This window comes from Crinia signifera, chromosome 7 (genome assembly GCF_055691185.1).
Source record: "Crinia signifera chromosome 7, ASM5569118v1, whole genome shotgun sequence".
Classification (NCBI taxonomy): Eukaryota; Metazoa; Chordata; class Amphibia; order Anura; family Myobatrachidae; genus Crinia; species Crinia signifera.
Window position 1 is genome coordinate 127,829,388 of NC_139223.1, and position 18,087 is coordinate 127,847,474.

The 18,087-nt window shown below is 41.5% G+C and overlaps 1 protein-coding gene across 5 annotated transcripts in view; it reads left to right on the forward strand.

Annotated features, from left to right (window-relative positions):
• LOC146020550 (rac GTPase-activating protein 1-like) overlaps positions 1-15,397 on the forward strand; it is a 37,152-nt gene extending 21,755 nt beyond the window's left edge. For 3 of the 5 annotated variants that reach the window (XM_083153756.1, XM_083153755.1, XM_083153758.1), the window contains 9 exons: positions 3,810-3,916; positions 5,002-5,175; positions 5,260-5,355; positions 6,741-6,939; positions 8,318-8,423; positions 9,186-9,318; positions 9,392-9,491; positions 10,901-10,970; positions 11,774-12,265. In XM_083153756.1, coding sequence (XP_083009882.1) covers positions 3,810-3,916; positions 5,002-5,175; positions 5,260-5,355; positions 6,741-6,939; positions 8,318-8,423; positions 9,186-9,318; positions 9,392-9,491; positions 10,901-10,970; positions 11,774-11,843 — 1,055 coding nt within the window. In that variant the 3' untranslated portion in view covers positions 11,844-12,265. Of the gene's footprint in view, positions 1-3,809; positions 3,917-5,001; positions 5,176-5,259; positions 5,356-6,740; positions 6,940-8,317; positions 8,424-9,185; positions 9,319-9,391; positions 9,492-10,900; positions 10,971-11,773; positions 12,557-15,264 lie in introns of those variants that run through there. The other 2 variants (XM_083153753.1, XM_083153754.1) reach the window with 1 other exon arrangement.
• Positions 15,398-18,087: the final 2,690 nt, after the last annotated feature.

Consider the following 18,087-nt stretch of genomic DNA (forward strand, 5'->3'; position numbering starts at 1 on the left):
TAAGAAGACTATTGTTCCCTTGCTGCAATTTAATTTTATTTTCAATTTTATTTTTCCTCACATGCAATATATCTTAATTTTTCTTCCCGATGCAAAGGAATTGGTATAAAGTTGCAGATTACGCATAAGGATGCATAGCGAGGCTCATACTGATCAGGCCTGTCTGTTATCTATATACTCTTACTTTCATTCAGCAAATTTTTTTAGCCTATGAACTCCGGGTCAGTGTTAACTGTAAGTGCTGCTAAGTAAAAAAGTCCATGGCATGAGAAATTGGGCTGCTGACATCCTGTAACATCACCCGCCCGTCCCTGGCAGGCATCGACCCGCCTACGGACCCATGGGAACACCCAGCGTTTTTATGGGGGTGCCCATAAAACACTGGGCATTCCCATGGACGAGCCCCGTTCCTGCTGTTGTCCACCCCTGGCCCTTCCCCCACGATGTATGGTCCGGTGTGTATTGAACTCACTGAGGCTGTTCATTGCCGGGGTCTGCATATGCTTAAATACGAGCTTGCAATTGCATGCGCAGGCCCCCAAACATTGTAACAGAGCCAAATTGACCCTGTTCCAAATGAACCTGAAGGTTTATATGTGTTTGGGAGAGATTCCTAGCGCAGTCAATTGCTTTGCTGACTAGGCTTGCCAAAGCCCTAGAGTGGTGCAAGTGATATTGCTGTGTGGACACGATTTTTACAGGTTTCCTGACTGTAACCCAAGATGACCTGGCTTGGACAAACATACTGTGCAGATCTGTCTTCAGATCGGCACAGTAGTATCGTTTATTGGAGAGGCTCCTAGTTGAAGGGCCCCGATTTTGGAATAATGTGCAAGTTCTAGCAGGTGGCTCAGGATGATCCTGCTGAGCATTCAGGCTACATTAGCAGTGGGCAATAATTGGTGCTCAAGCTGTTGATGAACTAAATATCTCAGCATGCCTTGCAACAGTTTTTGCATTACCAAATAGCAAACTGAGGCATTGCAGCAGACATTGTTTTTTAGCTAGGTGCTTAGACTCCAATGTGGTGAAACTCAATGTCCTACTCTGGGACAACAGTATATTATCTTCTTCAGAGGGTGACCAGCATCATGGAAAAGGGCTATATTTTCTACCTCCATTAAGAAGATAATGTTTTTTCAATACAAAGAGCAAAATAGAATAGTTTTTTCAATAGAAAGGGCAAAATTACTGGCTTTGCTTCTTTTTAGGTGCCATTTTTCCCATCCCAGAATAGGAGAAATTGTAAAACTTTTTTCTTGGGCAGTAGTTGGTTAAAGTGTTTTGGCTTTAACCTGAAGTTCTGATTTGACCACGACTTGCTCAAAATGCTTCCATCTGGCAGACGCTTCATGGCCATTCCTGTAAAGTCAACTGAAGCTTAAAAAGTTGATTTCCTTAGCAGTCCTCCAACTGAACTTAGTATGCCGCAAAACCAAATAACTGTGAAGTAATATACGATGGGCTCCCTGTGGTCTATGTATTTTGTATGTCCCCCTTGTCATGTTGTCTCCTGTTGTTAACCGGAACAAATTCCTAGTAAACTAAAATACCTTGCCAATAAAGCTGATTCTGATAGTGGTAGCAGGTAATATGGTAGCAACCCATTTTGATCACCCGAAGAATGTCTATTTCCGCATTCTTTTCTTGGAACAGCACTGCCTGCTCATATCTACAGTACAGGATTCTTTCAGTTCAGAGCTTTATCCTCCTACAGTAGCTATGGTGTCAAGAGTCTTCATAAAGGTTATTGCTGACCTGTTCTCCTATTATATGGGTAGATTCTTAACTAACAAAAATACAACCTACTGTAGTTCCTGGTCTAAGGATGGAATTTCTTGGCCTTTTTTTTTCGTACCAGGCTGTATACCTGGCTTCCTTCCAGAAAACAAAATGTGGACCCTTCAATAGTTGATGAGCAGGATTCTTGGATCTCCATCGTAAACCTTTTTCTCTGGATGATGTTGATGGAGGAGTTAATCTTCTACATCAAGCTTTACTCTGAGGTTCCAATTTGCTTGAGAAACTAGAACAAGGTTGATTGCTAAGCTTATCATATTGTCACAGTTGACAATCTGTTTTACTCAGGTGGTTGAGAATGTAAGATTTGTTTTACAGACTGTCTGTCTGTTTTTCAACTTCAACTGGATCATTCTAACAATGCACACAAGCCTTCAAGACAGGGGAACGATGACCTTGCACTTTTGCCTCCAGTGTCTGCTGGCCAGAGGTAAGATGAGGCTCCTCATGAATATTTTTGAGCTCGACGCTGTTCTGTATAGAGTACTCAGCACATTGGGACCAGTCTGTATTGCAGGGCTGGCTCATCCATTTCTTATCAATCCCACATTATAAATAAAAATAATCCATGGGGTGCAAAGAGTTCCCTGGTGCTAGTTATTACATACATGGGCAGTGTGCTTTTCGCTGGATATATCCACAGTGTACATCCCAGGTATGGAGAATTGGTGGCGCAGTCCTGGAGAATGGCCACTTCATCTGGAACTGTCCAGGCTGCTGTTTGATCTTTGGTATTAGTCAGAGGTTGTTTTAGTGGACTCACAACATAAAAATAAGGTGTCTACTGTTGGACAGGAATTCATTGACATCTGTCTTTGTCTTATAAAATAAATTATCAGAAGTAAAGATTCCAGGTATCACTTTTGCCACAAAGGGCATTGTACTACAAAGTGGTAAAGATGTTGTCCAGTTCTAGTTTCTCCATATGTAGATTTTCTGTCACATGTTATGTTTTCTAACTTCACAGGTTTCTTAATTAGATCTAATCTGTTCTGAACTAAAAAAAAAAAGAAGGCATTCCTCCTTTGAAAAGGACCAGACATTCCAGAAAACAGGTGCAGCTGGGTTCCCTGGATGTGGTTCAAGCATAACTGAACCACATAACTGAATAGATCTTCCAGGGTTTAGAAGGATGTTATCCTGGTCCACCACAACATGTGCAAAAGGGGTTGGTCAGTATTGTTGTTCTTCATAGAACATATATCTGCTCACTCACTTATATCATTAAGTGGCTACTTGTAGATGTGGTTTGGTGTCTGCTGAGCAATGGACTCTGGCAACTACCTGGTTCTCAATCCACATGTTTATGGTTGCAAAGTTTTCTGTTCTGCCATGGTTTGAGCATTCCCTTAGGGGCAGCTTTGGATCATCATCAAAGCGGCAGTGACCAAAATTGGATGAACAAGGAAAGAAATAGCCATTGGCCATTAAATATGTTTCTCAGATTCCATCTTGGGGACAGTCCCCTTCTACCCTTACTTTCATTTGAGATGTTTGGAATGTTAGTGTTTTTTTTTCTTAGTTGATCCTGTTCCTTGGTGCTCAATGCTGACATTTGGTGAGTAATGGCTATAAAGGGAGGGGCCCTTTTTTATTATTATTATTATTATTATTATTATTATTATTATTATTATTAATTTATTATTATTTTTTTAAGTTCCAAGCTCCTGTGTTGATAACATAACCTTATGTTAGCAATGTCCCCCTATATGGAATTTAATGATATTTGCCAAAAATCCTCTTCACAGTTTGGTTGATAGAAGAAATGTAATCTATTAACTATTGATTTACTATTTATTTATTTTCAGTTTCTTATATAACTCAGCAGATTCCGTTGCGCTTTACAATAGTAGACAGTGATAAAACAAACTGGGTAACAGACAGACTTGGAGATTGCAAGTTTACAATCTATAGGGATAAAATTTACTATTAATGGTGTACTAACGTTTACCACTTTCTTCTTCTCAGTTTGAAGTATTGGGACCTAGTATTATTTTTACCTTTTTCAGACCAAACTTCTATATTGCCTCAGATTAATGAGGCTGAACAGGAGCTTGAACCAGAAATTGCTCCACCAAACAAGCCTGCAGCGGTACATGTGTTTTTCTCCAAAACGGTGAGGGAAAAATGTCCTGAGGAACCTGAAACCTTGAGCAACGCATGTTTAAAGTTGAAATGTCACTCTTACCCAGCATTGTCCAAGCTTTAAGCCATAGTAATAACTGACTGCACAAGCCACCGGCAGCTAGACCATCCAGTCTCACTCATATTGCATTGCTTACTTGTTAAATGAATGGTACATCCTTGTCTCGGAGCTGATGCTACTAAAAATTTGGCCACTCAGACACACCGTTCCAGTGCAGTCAATTGAACTTTTTAACTTTTTAGCAATGCAGAAAACAATCATTTGTAAGTAAAAGCACATACAGTACAATATGTTGATACTTTGTCTCTGCCATGTGACATAAGCATATGTATTTATAGAAAAGTAAAGTTATAGGTACTGTACATTCAGAAGGGTAGGGCACAAAGTGTCCTATGAGGGCGCCTAGGGGTGAGTGGGTTTCCTGAGTGGCAGTTAAATGTATAGGGGTGTCAGACCCAAAAGGCAAAAAGGTACAAGAGATGTATAACTGCGCTAAAAATAAAAACACATGCAACAGGTGTCACTAAAAAATATATAGTAAATTTATTAAAATGGAACAAGCCAGCCCTTTAACAGTGGAACTTTCAAAACCGATATCCCTGTGGCTGGAGAGCGCAGTCTCTCCTGAAACAATCCATACATTGGCTCACAAACATTTGGAAATTCAAAAGAAGGAACTCTAGGAACGGACATTGGCATACATTCCATCTGGACATTTGGGTGACTATATTTATATATCCATTTATTGAATATCTACTAACAATGAAGCCACCACGTAATCTTTTTAATACGTATGTTTTAATACATTTACTGTATGTTTTTTAGTGACACCTGTTGCATGTGTTTTTAGTTTAGCGCAGTTATACAACTCTTGTACATTCAGAGTATGTTACGCTTCATGATTACTTGCACACAGCGAAGGAATTCTTTTCTGGGCCAAATTTTAAACAAAATTTGATAGGCTGCCGCAATATGCGTGTACACTTTATACCGTGATGGGTCCATGTTGCAAAATTTAAGAGCTTACTTTTCCCTGATGAATTCTTTCTTTGCAGATGATCCGTGCTGAACAGTGTTATCTGTGTGGGCAAAAGACCCGTTTTGGGAAAATGTCTTTAAAGTGCCGGAACTGTCGGATTCTGATACATCCAGAGTGTAAGAATCTTTGCTCCAAGCTGTGTGTCGCAACGATTTTGGCGCCCCAGGAAATAGGGTGCAAAAAGGGGCAGGTAATTTTATGCCCATCATTTTCCCTTCACCATCCCCTTAGTTCTGTCTACGCTTACATTTTCTCCATTGTGTCCTGTGAACAGGGTTTCCTGGCTGACTTTGCTCCTTCTACATATCCAGTAGTGCCCAGCCTGGTGGTTCAGTGTGTAAATGAAATTGAAAAGAGAGGAATGAATGAGGTACGACAATCCTACATGCTTGCAATGACTAAATCTTTCTTTACAGTACATCTGGGAAAACCCTAAAATAGTTATCCAATATGAAAAGGTATAAATGATTGCATGTGTAATATTCTGCATAACATGACAGGTGGAACTAAGGCAACTGATTATGGTGGAGGCAATATAGAGAACATGGGTTACTGGTGGTCTGGCAATGATGGCAACTCCTGCTCTGCTGTTCTCAGCATACAGTAAATAAGGCCCAGAGCACAGATGTGATCACACTATTTCTGCAGTTGCGACAAACATCACTTCCCGTGCCCAAAGTCCCATGCATTTCGACTTGTGTTAATTCTCTTTTTCGTGTGAATTAGCGCCTTATTCGCAATGCGATAAAACTGCTTCTCCACTGCACTGATAAGTGTGATGTGTGACACTTGTATATCTATGGGACTGAGTATGACTCTGTATATGAAGTGCTATGACGCAGAGGCTTTTTTCACTCCAGCTTTCATAAACTGTGACGGACTCTTTTGCACACAGACATATCAGTGTTGCCTAACAAATTATTCAGTGCTACAGGAATCTTGGGGTATGCTTCTTGTTTCACACATTATGATTTAATATGCCTAGTCACACTAAAATACACCACATCGATTGGCGCAGCTTACTTGTGTCTAGCGTCTTGTGCCAAATTACCTATTGAAGTTAGGTAATGAAAAACTAATAAGAACCCGTTCTTCGTATTGGGGAATATAGGAAGCGCGGGTTCCTATGTGTTTTTTTTTTTATTGCTGTATTTCTATAGTTTAGGAAGTGGTGCTACCATGTACCTTGCTGCATCCTAGTGGAAGTGCAGAGACTTTGTTTTATATTTGTACTATTGAAGCTAGGTGGACACATGTGTACATACACCGCAGAACCAAACAGAGACTTTCTGCACTACAGTCTGGATGATAAGTGCCGTGCCCTTACCCAAATTTTAATGTGAAGCTTGGCAATACTTTTTTTTTTTTGCAGGTTTGTGAACTTGTTCAATTTTTTATTATAATCCATTATGCCAGGGTTTCTCAAACTTGGTCCTCAGGACCCCACACAGTTCATGTTTTCCAGGACACCCAGCAGGTGCACAGGTGCATTCATTACTCATTGAAACATTTCAATTCATTTTAATGAATTATTTCACTTGTGATTTTGTGAGGATAACTGCAAAACATGCACAGTGTGGGGTACTGAGGACAGAGTTTGAGAACCTGTGCATTGTTCTATGTTCTCATTTATTTTAAGATGTGAAAACTTTCCTTCAGTCCTTGTTTTGTTAGTTGATGAAATGGCATACTGAATGATGCGCTTGGCCAAAAGTCAACACTGTAATTATCACTTAATACCCGTTCTGTTTCCAGAGGGGCATCTATCGCATTCCTGGCTGTGAGCGGCTAGTGAAGGAGCTGAAACAGAAGCTTCTGTATGGTAAAGGGAAGTCTCTGCCTCTGGGGAAGGAAGATATTCACGCAGTGTGTGGAGTGCTGAAAGATTTCCTACGGAACCTGAAGGAGCCACTCCTGACCTTCTCTCTGCATACTCAGTTCCTAGATGCAGCTGGTACATGTTGGGGTGGGGATGCAGTGGAGCACATAGTGGGTCATGTAACCCAGATGGGGTGGGAATAACAGATCAATATTGATCTATTTCATTGATGGTCATATTCCACTTCTGGGAACAACTCTTGCTTCAGAGTCCTAGTTTGGTGGCTCCCAAAATGGATGCCCCATGCAAGACACTTGCAGGGGTTTCCTGGGTTGGGGGACTAGAACCAGTTCTCATTATTTATAGCTAATGTAATTCTGTACAGAAGCAAATCTCGTCCCTCATCACGTAATTGACATTAAGCATAAATACCTATGTGACTTATAAACACAATTTACTTTAATATTCTTGTCTGAATATGACTGTAATGCTGTGTACACACGGGGGGGAGATATATTGCTCAGCCATATATGGCTGAGCAATATATTGCTCAGTTTCTCCTGTTCATCAGCGACCAGAGATGGTCGCTGATGAAAAAGAAACTGCCGGGGGGAGCCCGGCAGTGGTAATCAGCTGGTTGCAGGAGCATGTTCCTGCGACCAGCGATCACCATAGGGGCAAAAACGGGAGCGCGCACCCGGCGATATATCGCCGGTGCACTCTCCCATTGCGGGCAATATGGTCGCTGAGCGACCATATTTCCCGCGATTTGGGACAAATGTGTGTACGCACCTTTTGAAACGTATAGGCATGCTGTGGAAAAAAATCTGATGCTCTAGGGCACTGTGGCTCAAAGTTTATGAGCCACTGCACTTATTAGCAGGTGTTCTACTTACAGATAACCGGCAGTTATTAGCAGCTAAGTATAAAATATATCTAGGATTGAAAAGTTAGGATACATTTCATTCTAAGGCTGGGGTAGCCAACTCCAGTCCTCGAGAGCTACCAACAGATAATGTTTTCCAGATCTCTTCACAGAATCACAAGTGAAGAAATTAGAGCCACCTGTGGATCTTTGAAAATGTTTCAGCTAGTAATGAGTGCACCTTTGCAGCAGCTAGGTTGCCTGGAAAATGTGAACTTTTGGTAGCTCTCGAGGACCGTAGTTGGCTACCACTGTTCTAAGGTGTACAAATGTTAAGGGCTACATGCATGTCTTATTGCTCCCCTGGAACAGGTGCAGTGTCAGAATAGTAGCACTTCTGTAACCGGTCATATTACTTTATATAGAAGGTGCATTTCACAAGGATCTGGGTATGTTGTATGCAGTCTTCATCTAGTGATCTGGAATGTCTGAGTGAAGTGGGTGGGATAGAACAATCTTAGCCAATCGGGATATGAGGGATTGTGGAAAGCAGTGACTTATTCCATAGTGATTTTTGGTCACGACGGGGCTTCATATGGCATTAGGCTCCAACCGACACTGATGTCCTGCCATTTTTTTTATCCTTAGATATTCTTAATCAGAGTGATTGTAAATCTGAGATCTGTCAAATTATTCAGGAGCTTCCTATCTCCAACAGAGACACTCTGGCCTTCCTCATCTTGCACCTGTACAGGTAATACTGGCTGTAAATGTGTAACCCCATATAATAGGTGTGTGTGTGTGTGTGTTCTTTCTATGAATACTGCCTCTTCGGTAGTGTAAATAATGGTTTCTCCTTAAGCATCATAGCAAGACTCATGGCGTAGAATTTCACTTGTAGGAGACCCACTATTTGAGCCTCCTTCTGACTGAATTTCTATCTTCTTTTTTTTTTTTTTTGTAAGTGGGCTCAGTGTTTGTCTTCTTACTGGGAAGAAGACCAACTCAGTCTTACTCAGCTGGTGTCTGGGCCACCTTGGCTTCAGAACACGGAGTTGTATGGCTTTTAAGTTTTTTTTGTGAAGGTTTCTTATCTGGAATGTTTTTTTAAAGACCTTAGACTGCGTGAGGCCTGTAAAGGTCTTCTTCCATCCAGGGGTCCATTGAAGGCTTTGGATTCTGACAAATGTCTCATCCTGGATCCCCTTAAGTTACCTTCATCTTGGCTTTCAGTGTTTTTGCAAACAATGTGACATTGCCCCTAGAATTGAGTACCTTTGCCTATATCCACATGGCCTGCAAATAGGAAGGCATATGTTGTGCTAGATATGCCAGTTACTGCCATCTCTCATAAGTTGTTCCCACAGGAGTAAGGTCCTCTTGGGCTTTATGTACAGTGCTTTACTTGTTCTTTGATTAGGATTTGGAAAATTCAGCAATTCAGCTGCCCTTTCTTATATAGATTTTTTAATGAATATTTTACATCCCCAATTTCAACAGTCCCTGTCTCCCACAGGGTTATGCGGAGCCCAGAATGTCAGATGGACAAGATAAACCTGTCACGGGTCTTTGGTCCTACCATTGTTGGTCATTCTGTGCCTGACCCCAGCCCTCTAATAATCATGCAGGATACCCCCAGACAAGCCAAGGTAAGAAGCCTGATTCTGGTGGATGGAGTTAAATGGTGTTCTCTAATATCATACTCCTTGGGTTTGTCTTTAGGTGATGTCTCTGCTCCTCTCACTGCCCTCTGGATTCTGGAACCAGTTTCTTTCCAACAATCAAGAGAATCAAAAATGTGACTCTGTGACAGTGACACAAGGTGGGACTGATTAGTGCTTATAATGTCTTGGGTGTCAGTGGCAAACGCAGGATTTTCAGAAGGGGGTTTCCAGAGGGGCGAAGCAAAGCACGGAGATGGACACTTAGGTGACCCAGTATATGCCGGGTCAGTTAAAGTATTATAGATAGACCAAATGTATAGAAATAATATACACACACATACATACATACATACATACATACATACATACATACATACATACATACATACATATAACAGCAGTGTAGACCACTGGGCACTGCAATGTATTCGGGCCCCTACCGATCCTCCAGCGGTAGGGGTGAGGGAAGCTTTTCTGGTGGGAGGATAGCTTGCTTGACTGCAGATATCTCCAGTTCCCGGGAAAATAATTCTTAGATTTTAATGGCATTAAAAACGAGAGCATCCCACCTACCAAATGGTATTGGGACTAGGGTATCAGAGTTCAGGAGGCAGAGCAATCTGCCAACTAGAATATAAAACTACATACCAGGTGTGTGGAGCTGGAGCAGTAACCAGCTGCTGGAAGGCTGATATATCTGGTTCTGGGAACAGTAGAGACAAGCTGTTAGTGTTTATCAAAGGGGGAGAGTCCCAGCTTTCGGAATGTACCCTCAGAAAAACTAAGTCAGACAGAACCTGAAATATCTGACTGGGAATAGCAATTAACAGGCTTGGATGGGGACCACTGCTTTGAAGTCAGATATCTCCGGTTCCCAAGGGCCGATTTTTAAAATTCTTGTACCTATGGACCCTCAGCTTTCAGCCTAGGGCCCTTAGACTCCTGGGGGGGTTACTGGGTGTATTTTCTAAAACTAGTGACTGACCTAGCTAATAAAGCAAGCATTACTCTACTATTAACTGGTAAAAATCTCCTAGATCATTAAATGAAAAATGGATAGAGTTTTTTAAAGTTGAGTGAATGTTCGTGCCAAAATGTCCTCCTTTTGGAGCAGATCCACCTGTATCATTATTTGGCCTGCAGTATAGGTGAGCTGTTACTCTCTCTCAAGCCATTCTATTGTGGCCACTTGTAATTGGACAGCCTCCAGGTGATTGCAGGTAGCAGTAGTAGTAGTAGTAGTAGTAGTAAATATAATGTAGCTTCGTTGGATATTTGGATTCCTTTTAAATGATATACACACTGTAGCAGCATGAGTCTCGTGTTACTTTTTTATTTAATGTGTGCGCTATATAAATAACTGGTAATTATAAAAGCCCATGGGTTTTATGTAGATAACGTGAGAATTTATTAGTACTGTGTATGCCTGAGCACATTTGGCCTAGATTATGTTAAATTCTCATTTCTTGTTTTAGAATTGCATCATAGTTATATTGGGGAATCACTTCATCAGATGTTGATGTGTTCATTGGTTTTATCAATCTCTGCAATTCCCTCTCTCTTTTAGAGCGTCTCTTCCATCCATTGACTTCTCCTGAGATTAACTCTGGTCCTGCTCATTCTTTAAAACCTACTCTGTAAGTATGTCTGCTGATACATGCTTCCCTTTTATAGGGGCCCATTCATCTATAATCACATTTGCAATGCGGTCTGAGCAAAACATTAATGCCCAAGATTGCGTTGCAGGATTCGATCGCTTTAAGTAAATATATCACCTGGCACAGACCGGGACAGGGGCTCAGAATAGAGTCCTTCCTTGCGATGTGCTGAGTACTGCTGAGCATGCTCTGTTCCCTCTGACCGCCATGCACAGCAGTGCTTTCTGACAGAGTTCCGGGAGTTCCCCTGCCTGAACTACACCTGCGATGTGTAGCCCATAAACTACAACAGGCTACCACTATCTGGAGATGACGGTAGCTGCTGTGTAAGTCTGACGGTATTGCATACCACCGAAATACGGGCGGGAAAGGACAGATTGTAGCAGGTATTGAAAATCTTACTAGTACGGTGTATACAGTACCTCAAATATAGAGAGCAGATGAGGATTTTTTTAGCTTTTTGTGAAAAGGTTGTTTTGTTTTTATTTTTTGTTTAACACTGAGTTACTGTACGTTTGGAGGCATCATTTGTTTAGAGTGCTTGTACATTTTCTTTTGTGTTAATGTAAACTGTTCTTACGTTTCTAGCACCAAGTTTTGAACTAAGACCTCATGTGTTTACCAAATTGATTTAAACTATTTTCTCCTGCCAAATACTGGTCAGGGACACCACTTCTGCAGATTTAGTCGCAGCACTCATGCCACGAGACTGTGATACTCTCTTATTCTGACAGGTTTTTAGCCCGGCTTTCTGCTGATATTTTCTTGTCTCCTGTTTACAGATCACAGTCTACCAGTAATTGTTCTCTCCCGAAGAAGCAGGGAAGATTCTTCACTTCTCCTAACAGATGAAAGGAAAGAGTCTATTCTCAATCACATGTGTAACCAGCACTTATTCACTCTGCACTCATAGTACAGGACCAGTCCTCTATATCTCACTCCTTTTATATTTTTGGACATCTGCATCCTTGCACTTTGATTTTTGTTGCTGTTCTTTAAGGTTTGTAACTAATTCACAAGTGGTATTACAGGTTACATATTGTGGTGTTCTTTCCTGGATTACATATGGTCTGGAAGTTATACTATAATAATATCTAATAAGCTAATATATAATAAATGTGACTGAGGCATTGTTTTCTCTTAAGCAGAGTCTTCCCAGTACATCTGCACACGCATGCAATGTGTTCTCGGTCATTTCCTTGTGTGTGTGTGTATATACATTACAGTTTATATAGTGCAGATATTTGGACCTAGTGCTGCTTACATCATTTATATGTTTTTATTTTATGCAGTTGGGTTCCTAAATCACTGAGAGGTCCTTTAACACAGAATACAGAGATATTCCACGGAGAACTATTGTGAACAATTTTTTTTTTTAAATAGTAAACTTAACACACCTCAGATGCAGACTGAAATATTCCTATACACAGGTCACGAAGCATGCATATGCACAAGATAGATTTGCAGAAACCCATTTAAATGTCACAACTTCTCTCCAAACTCTTAAATGTCGGCCCCTGCTGCAAATAAGATGGGACAGACGTGGGAGAGGAGCCTGGAACTTGGTAAGTATGGAGTGAGTTTTTCAAGAAGGTTTTTCAAGAAGGTTTTTCAGTGGTGTTGGATGGAGCGATCATATGAGGGTAGTGGACATAATGGAGCTGGGATAATAGGGAAGGTCATTCTAAAGTTATATAAAATCTGAGAGCTTCCATTGTGTATGCACAAGTTTCCCACGCTCATGCTCCCTCCTCCTCGCCATCCTGTTGGTGCAGCAGCTGCTGAGTACAACAGACCATTGTGGGGTTGCATATACTATTTTAGTGTATCTTTTAAGATTGGCCGTAGCTATCCTCCCCACGTACAGCCCTGTGAAAGGATGGAGGCAAAATGCTGCAACTTCCAAGGTTCTTCCATGAAGCAAGTTGATTGAGCAGAAGCATGCTGAGGAACTTATACAGTACATTGTTTTTCCCACACCCATGTGGGTTTTGGGTGTGGTGTCCCTGGATTGGTGTGGCTGGATGGCTTTGAGTTGGCACACTATTACATTCTATCTAACACTTACTAATCTGTTTACTAACACTAGTTATTCAATATTTTGATTACATTCATTTCATTTTTGCATCACCTTTTGTATATAGCTCTGGCTTCTTAACACTAACATGTAACATTTTTAGATTTTTCACTGGTGTGCTGCTCTGGGCTTTCTGGCTTATACTTTTTTTTGGGGGGGTGCCACATCTAGATAAAGCAATAGGGTCCAACAATACACAGAGACGCCTTGACGACTGCTTGGGGGCTCATCCGTATATTTGCACACAGATATGTAACCAAGATCTTTGAATTCTATTATCATGTAGTACAGGGGTTCCCAATCTTTTTTGAATTATGGCACTCTAGAGTATCAGAATATTTTTCACGGCACCCCTAGGCCCCCCTGAAAAAAGCTGAATAAATATAACATTAAGTAGATTATGTTTATATGTGTTTCTTAGGGTCAGTTATGTGGTGAACGGCAGGATTTGCTTCTTTTTGTACACATTTTATGATTGGCAGGCGCCAGCACTGGTTTTGCCCATAAATAATTTGAATTGGTATTTGACCACCAACCTGGGGCCACCCCTACAAGTGTCCTGAGGCACCCCAGGGAGCCACAGCACACAGTTTGGGAACCACTGATGTAGTATGTAAATCTGGTTACTAATGACATTCAGTCTTCCGAGGAAACAATATTTTCGATGGGGGAAATAGTGGGGGCGCCTATTTAATGCTGTCTTTCTCGACAGCATTGAAGAGGCAGATCGACAGAACGGGCCTGAATTTAAAAGTTGGGCCCTTTATGCCGATATGGCCATGAATTGTCACGATCGTGACAATCCGTTGCCGTGTATGCGAATACCCCCCCTTTTTGACGAACGGTAGGTGGGGCATTGAATATTGCCTGGCGATATGCTGTCGAGCAAAACAAAAATGGGCCATGGTCACTGCTGTCGGGAAGGAGCAATAGTCATGACCTGGGATTGAATTTCCCCCTCTTATGTTTGATTAAAATGCTATATACTGTATAGAGACCAGGGAATCTGAGAATTGTATATGAACCAGAAAGACCCACATTTGAAATCACAATTTCTTTAAGTGGAATTTTTAAACCACTTTAGCTTGTAAAGATGGTTTTGTAGCCCTGCTTGGTTGTGATGTAAGTAAAGGACCTTCAAGACGTCTGCGTCGGGAAAATTAAACCTGTTTAAAAATCCAGATTCCTTCATCCCGACCAGTGGGGATTAGCAAATCAGTTGTTTAATGTACCCGGGAGACCGTTTTCCCTGCAATGCTGACTAGTTCTCTGGGGGCTGCCATTGCATCTATGAGGGGCTGCCAGATCTCCCGTTCTAAAGCGAAAGGTCTGTAACTTGTGATTTTTCCTGAGTGTCCTCATATCCACATACAGTATGGGAGCCCCCATCAGTCTGAGAATGTGGAAAATATCTGGGCGTGTAGACCATTTTTCCAGATAGATGGCATACCTGCTCAGATGGTTGGTTTCCTAATTCTGCACAGTGGGACACCATGCTTGCACACTTCATTATTTGCACACATAGCCTGGTGAACTGGGTATGCTACTGCAGTAGTATTGTACAACTAATTTTCACTGGGAGGCTCCGGAGTAACAACAAAAAACCAGAGTAGGTTTTATAGGGGCCTGAGCATACAAACATCGAGGGGGAGAGATTCTGCAGAGACCCTGGAATGACCATGATGGATGACCACTCTCCATCCTGTGAGGAAAGCATCCATTGTAACCAGAACACAGCCCCTGAAGGGAAAATGGTCATCTGTTGTTAGTTTCTATCTACCACAGAAGCAAAAGACGAGTTGTTTGTGTTGTCTGATTACGGGGTCTGTTGCCATTCACACGGAGGTCCATTTGAAATTAACTGAAATGGTATTGGGAATAAAGGAGCATATACACAGTATATATGAACTATCCATATGAAATATATAGTCCATAGTATATATTGCACCATGTGTATACATCTTGCAATGCTGCGCGATCAGTATTGCAAGAAAAAATACTCTGCAGGCAGCTCAGTTTTGATTATACAATGTACAATCTACATTTCCTATACAATGTACAATCTACATTTCTAGTATACCCAATCTCAGCCATAGTCAATATCCTACAGTGTGTGTATAGTCCATACACTATAAAGGCTCTTTAAGAGAGGCTCCAACAAGGAGCTGTGTGTGGTAACGTGTATTTCTGTTATAGCTTCAGTGACCTCTTCTTGGATTATGGTATATACAGTATGGCTTCAAAGGAGAAAAACCGCTGATCCACCAGGGACCTGAAGTCTGATGTGCTATGGATGTGAGGTGGAAAGGAAGCAATCTGATCATTACCAAATGCATCACACGCTGCAGAGTATGTGGGACCTGTGTCCCTACAAATTTCCATTTAAGAATAATCCACCTCTCCAGGACACTCACAATGGCCATTACAGCCTGCAGCAGGGACTGTTTATATATTATATTTATTTATGGTGACTTCTGCATCTGGCGTGAGAGTTGTCAGTGCACAATATACTGATTTACCACAGCAGGGGTTATCGTTTCAACCTGGAATAGAGATGATTGGCTAGATGACATCATATATTTAGACCAGATCCATTACAAATTAAATACACTTCTTACAAAGATAAGCGGTCAATTAATGTATCATATCAATTTATATTTCCTGTAAGGGGAGAATTATTTATATACAAGTTGTATATCATGAAGACCGCTTCCACTGGATACTACAGGTATTTTCATGGCTATAATTTTTGTATTGACCAATAATTGTGTTGATAAATGTGTATGTGTCGGACACACACACACACAAAGTCCCCCTGGGATTCTTATCAGCTAATTTATTACATTGATGCCATTTGCCACAGTAGTTTCCGATTTAGCTTTATCTACCGTATATTGGATAAGTGATAAAAGTACAGTAACCAGTAAGGAACCTGGAATTGTTTGTCTGGACGCTGCCATGCCTCGGTGAGAAGTTCCTCCAGTTGTGGAGAAGAGGGAAAAGCAACACAATGCTTTTTCTTTCTCTTTCCATTTAACTGTGGACCTTCCCTTGTATTGACCTTCGAACCCTGTCAACCTTCAGGTTTTGACCTAAGCCCTGTTGACCTTTAGTGGTCGACCTAATGCATATTGACCTTAATGCAGTCGAACTATGACCCATACCCCCCGAGAAGCAGGCTTCTTGCACCTGAATGACTATTGCCATTGCCAGTCTGAGTAATCTTCAGTGATGGTCCCCGATGCCGGATCTTTGGACAAGAGCTGTCTATTTCCTACAAATACCTGTGACTATACAGTACAAATTGAAATCTGGTCCATTGTCTGCATCATAGTCTAAGAAAGAAGATCACTTGATATCTGATTCATCCTGGTATTCTTCTTCTAGAGAAGAATGATTGGAAGTAGAATCACACGAGGACTGAAGGAGCTGAAACTGTTGAGACTTATGGCTATATTTTATGAAGTGGCGTCTTACTTTTTGTGGATTGGAGCTGAAAACTTATAGTGTGCTTTACATTTTCAGCTTCACCTGGCTAAGAAGTTGCTGTAATATAAATGTAGCCCTTAAACACAGATGACGGTTCTAATAGCCTTTCAAGGGATGAGGAGACTAAAGGTGCGTACACACGGGGCAATATGAGCGCTGGCAATATATTGCTCAGCGCCCCTTTTTCATCTGCGATCAGAGATGATCGCTGATGAAAATGACACACTGCCGGGAGAATAGGCAGGGGAAGTCGCTGGTCAGAGGAGCATGCTCCACTGACCAGCGACCATTAGGGGGCTAAAAAAGGGAGGGCGCACCCGGCGATTTAACGCCGGTGCACACTCCAATTGCAGTGACCATATTGCCAGCGATAAGTGTACCGTGTGTACACAGCTTTAGACTAATCACTGCACAGAGAAGGTTAATCACTGACCCCAGGCAGGTTCTGAATATGCCAGGGAAGCAAAAGCAACCTGATAAGGAGTTGGTGTCTGAGGCTGCAGCAAAGGTGGATTGGACATCAGCATACAGCTCTGAGGGCCAGATGTATCAAACTTCAAAATATGATAAAATGGAGTGACAAGCAGCCAGCCAATCAGCTCTTACCTGTCATGCTACAAGCTGGGTTTGAAAAATGGCAGGTAGGAGCTGATTGGCCGGTTGTTTATAAGTCTCCACTGTATCACTTTATCATCTGTCCCTGAATCTGCAACAAGTTGCTTTGAAAATTTAGGTGAAGTCAGTATGGTCTGGTCTAGAAAAAGAAAAATAAGGTGCAGAAAGCTGGCTTTATAAAGAACTTAATTTAGTCACAATCCTAAAACAAAAGACAGCAGCAAGCAGGCTAACTTGAGAGAAGTAGTAATTTTTGGCTAAAACAGGCTTTGCACTGCGCATGGTTACTAAGATAATGAGAGAAACACATTATCTTCTGGATTGTGGTTTCAACTGCCACACTTTGAGACAACTAATAATCCTTGATTGTAAACAGATTCTACTGTAGAGGAAGATGCCGCCAACATCCAGAGAAAATTTGTGCACAGTAACCATTATTGGGTGGTCTGGTATTACTAACAGCACAAAGGTCCCTTCTCTCTGCCCTTTTGAGAATGCCTGGAAACATTGGCAATTGAGCAGTGGTTATCAAACTTAGTCCTCAGGACTCCAAATAGTTTTCCAGGTCACCTAGCAGGTGCAAAGTTGTATTAATTCAAACGCATTTTATAAAGATCCACAGGTAGAGCTAATTATTTCACTTGCGATTTTATGAGGAAATCTGAAAACATGAACTGTTTAGAGTCTTGTGGACTGAGTTTGAGAACCTATCTTCTAGTGAAAAACTGGAGTAGGCGCTGTCAACGCCAGTCCTCAAGTACCACCAACAGGTCATGTTTGGTGGATATCTTTAATCATGCATCGGGGAGAATCTGTTTTACTGGGTCAGTAATTATCCTATATGGTTTGGATTACACAGACAAGCCTCCTTGACCTGTTACAAAAACTGGAGGGTTAGGTTTGGGAACCTCTCAT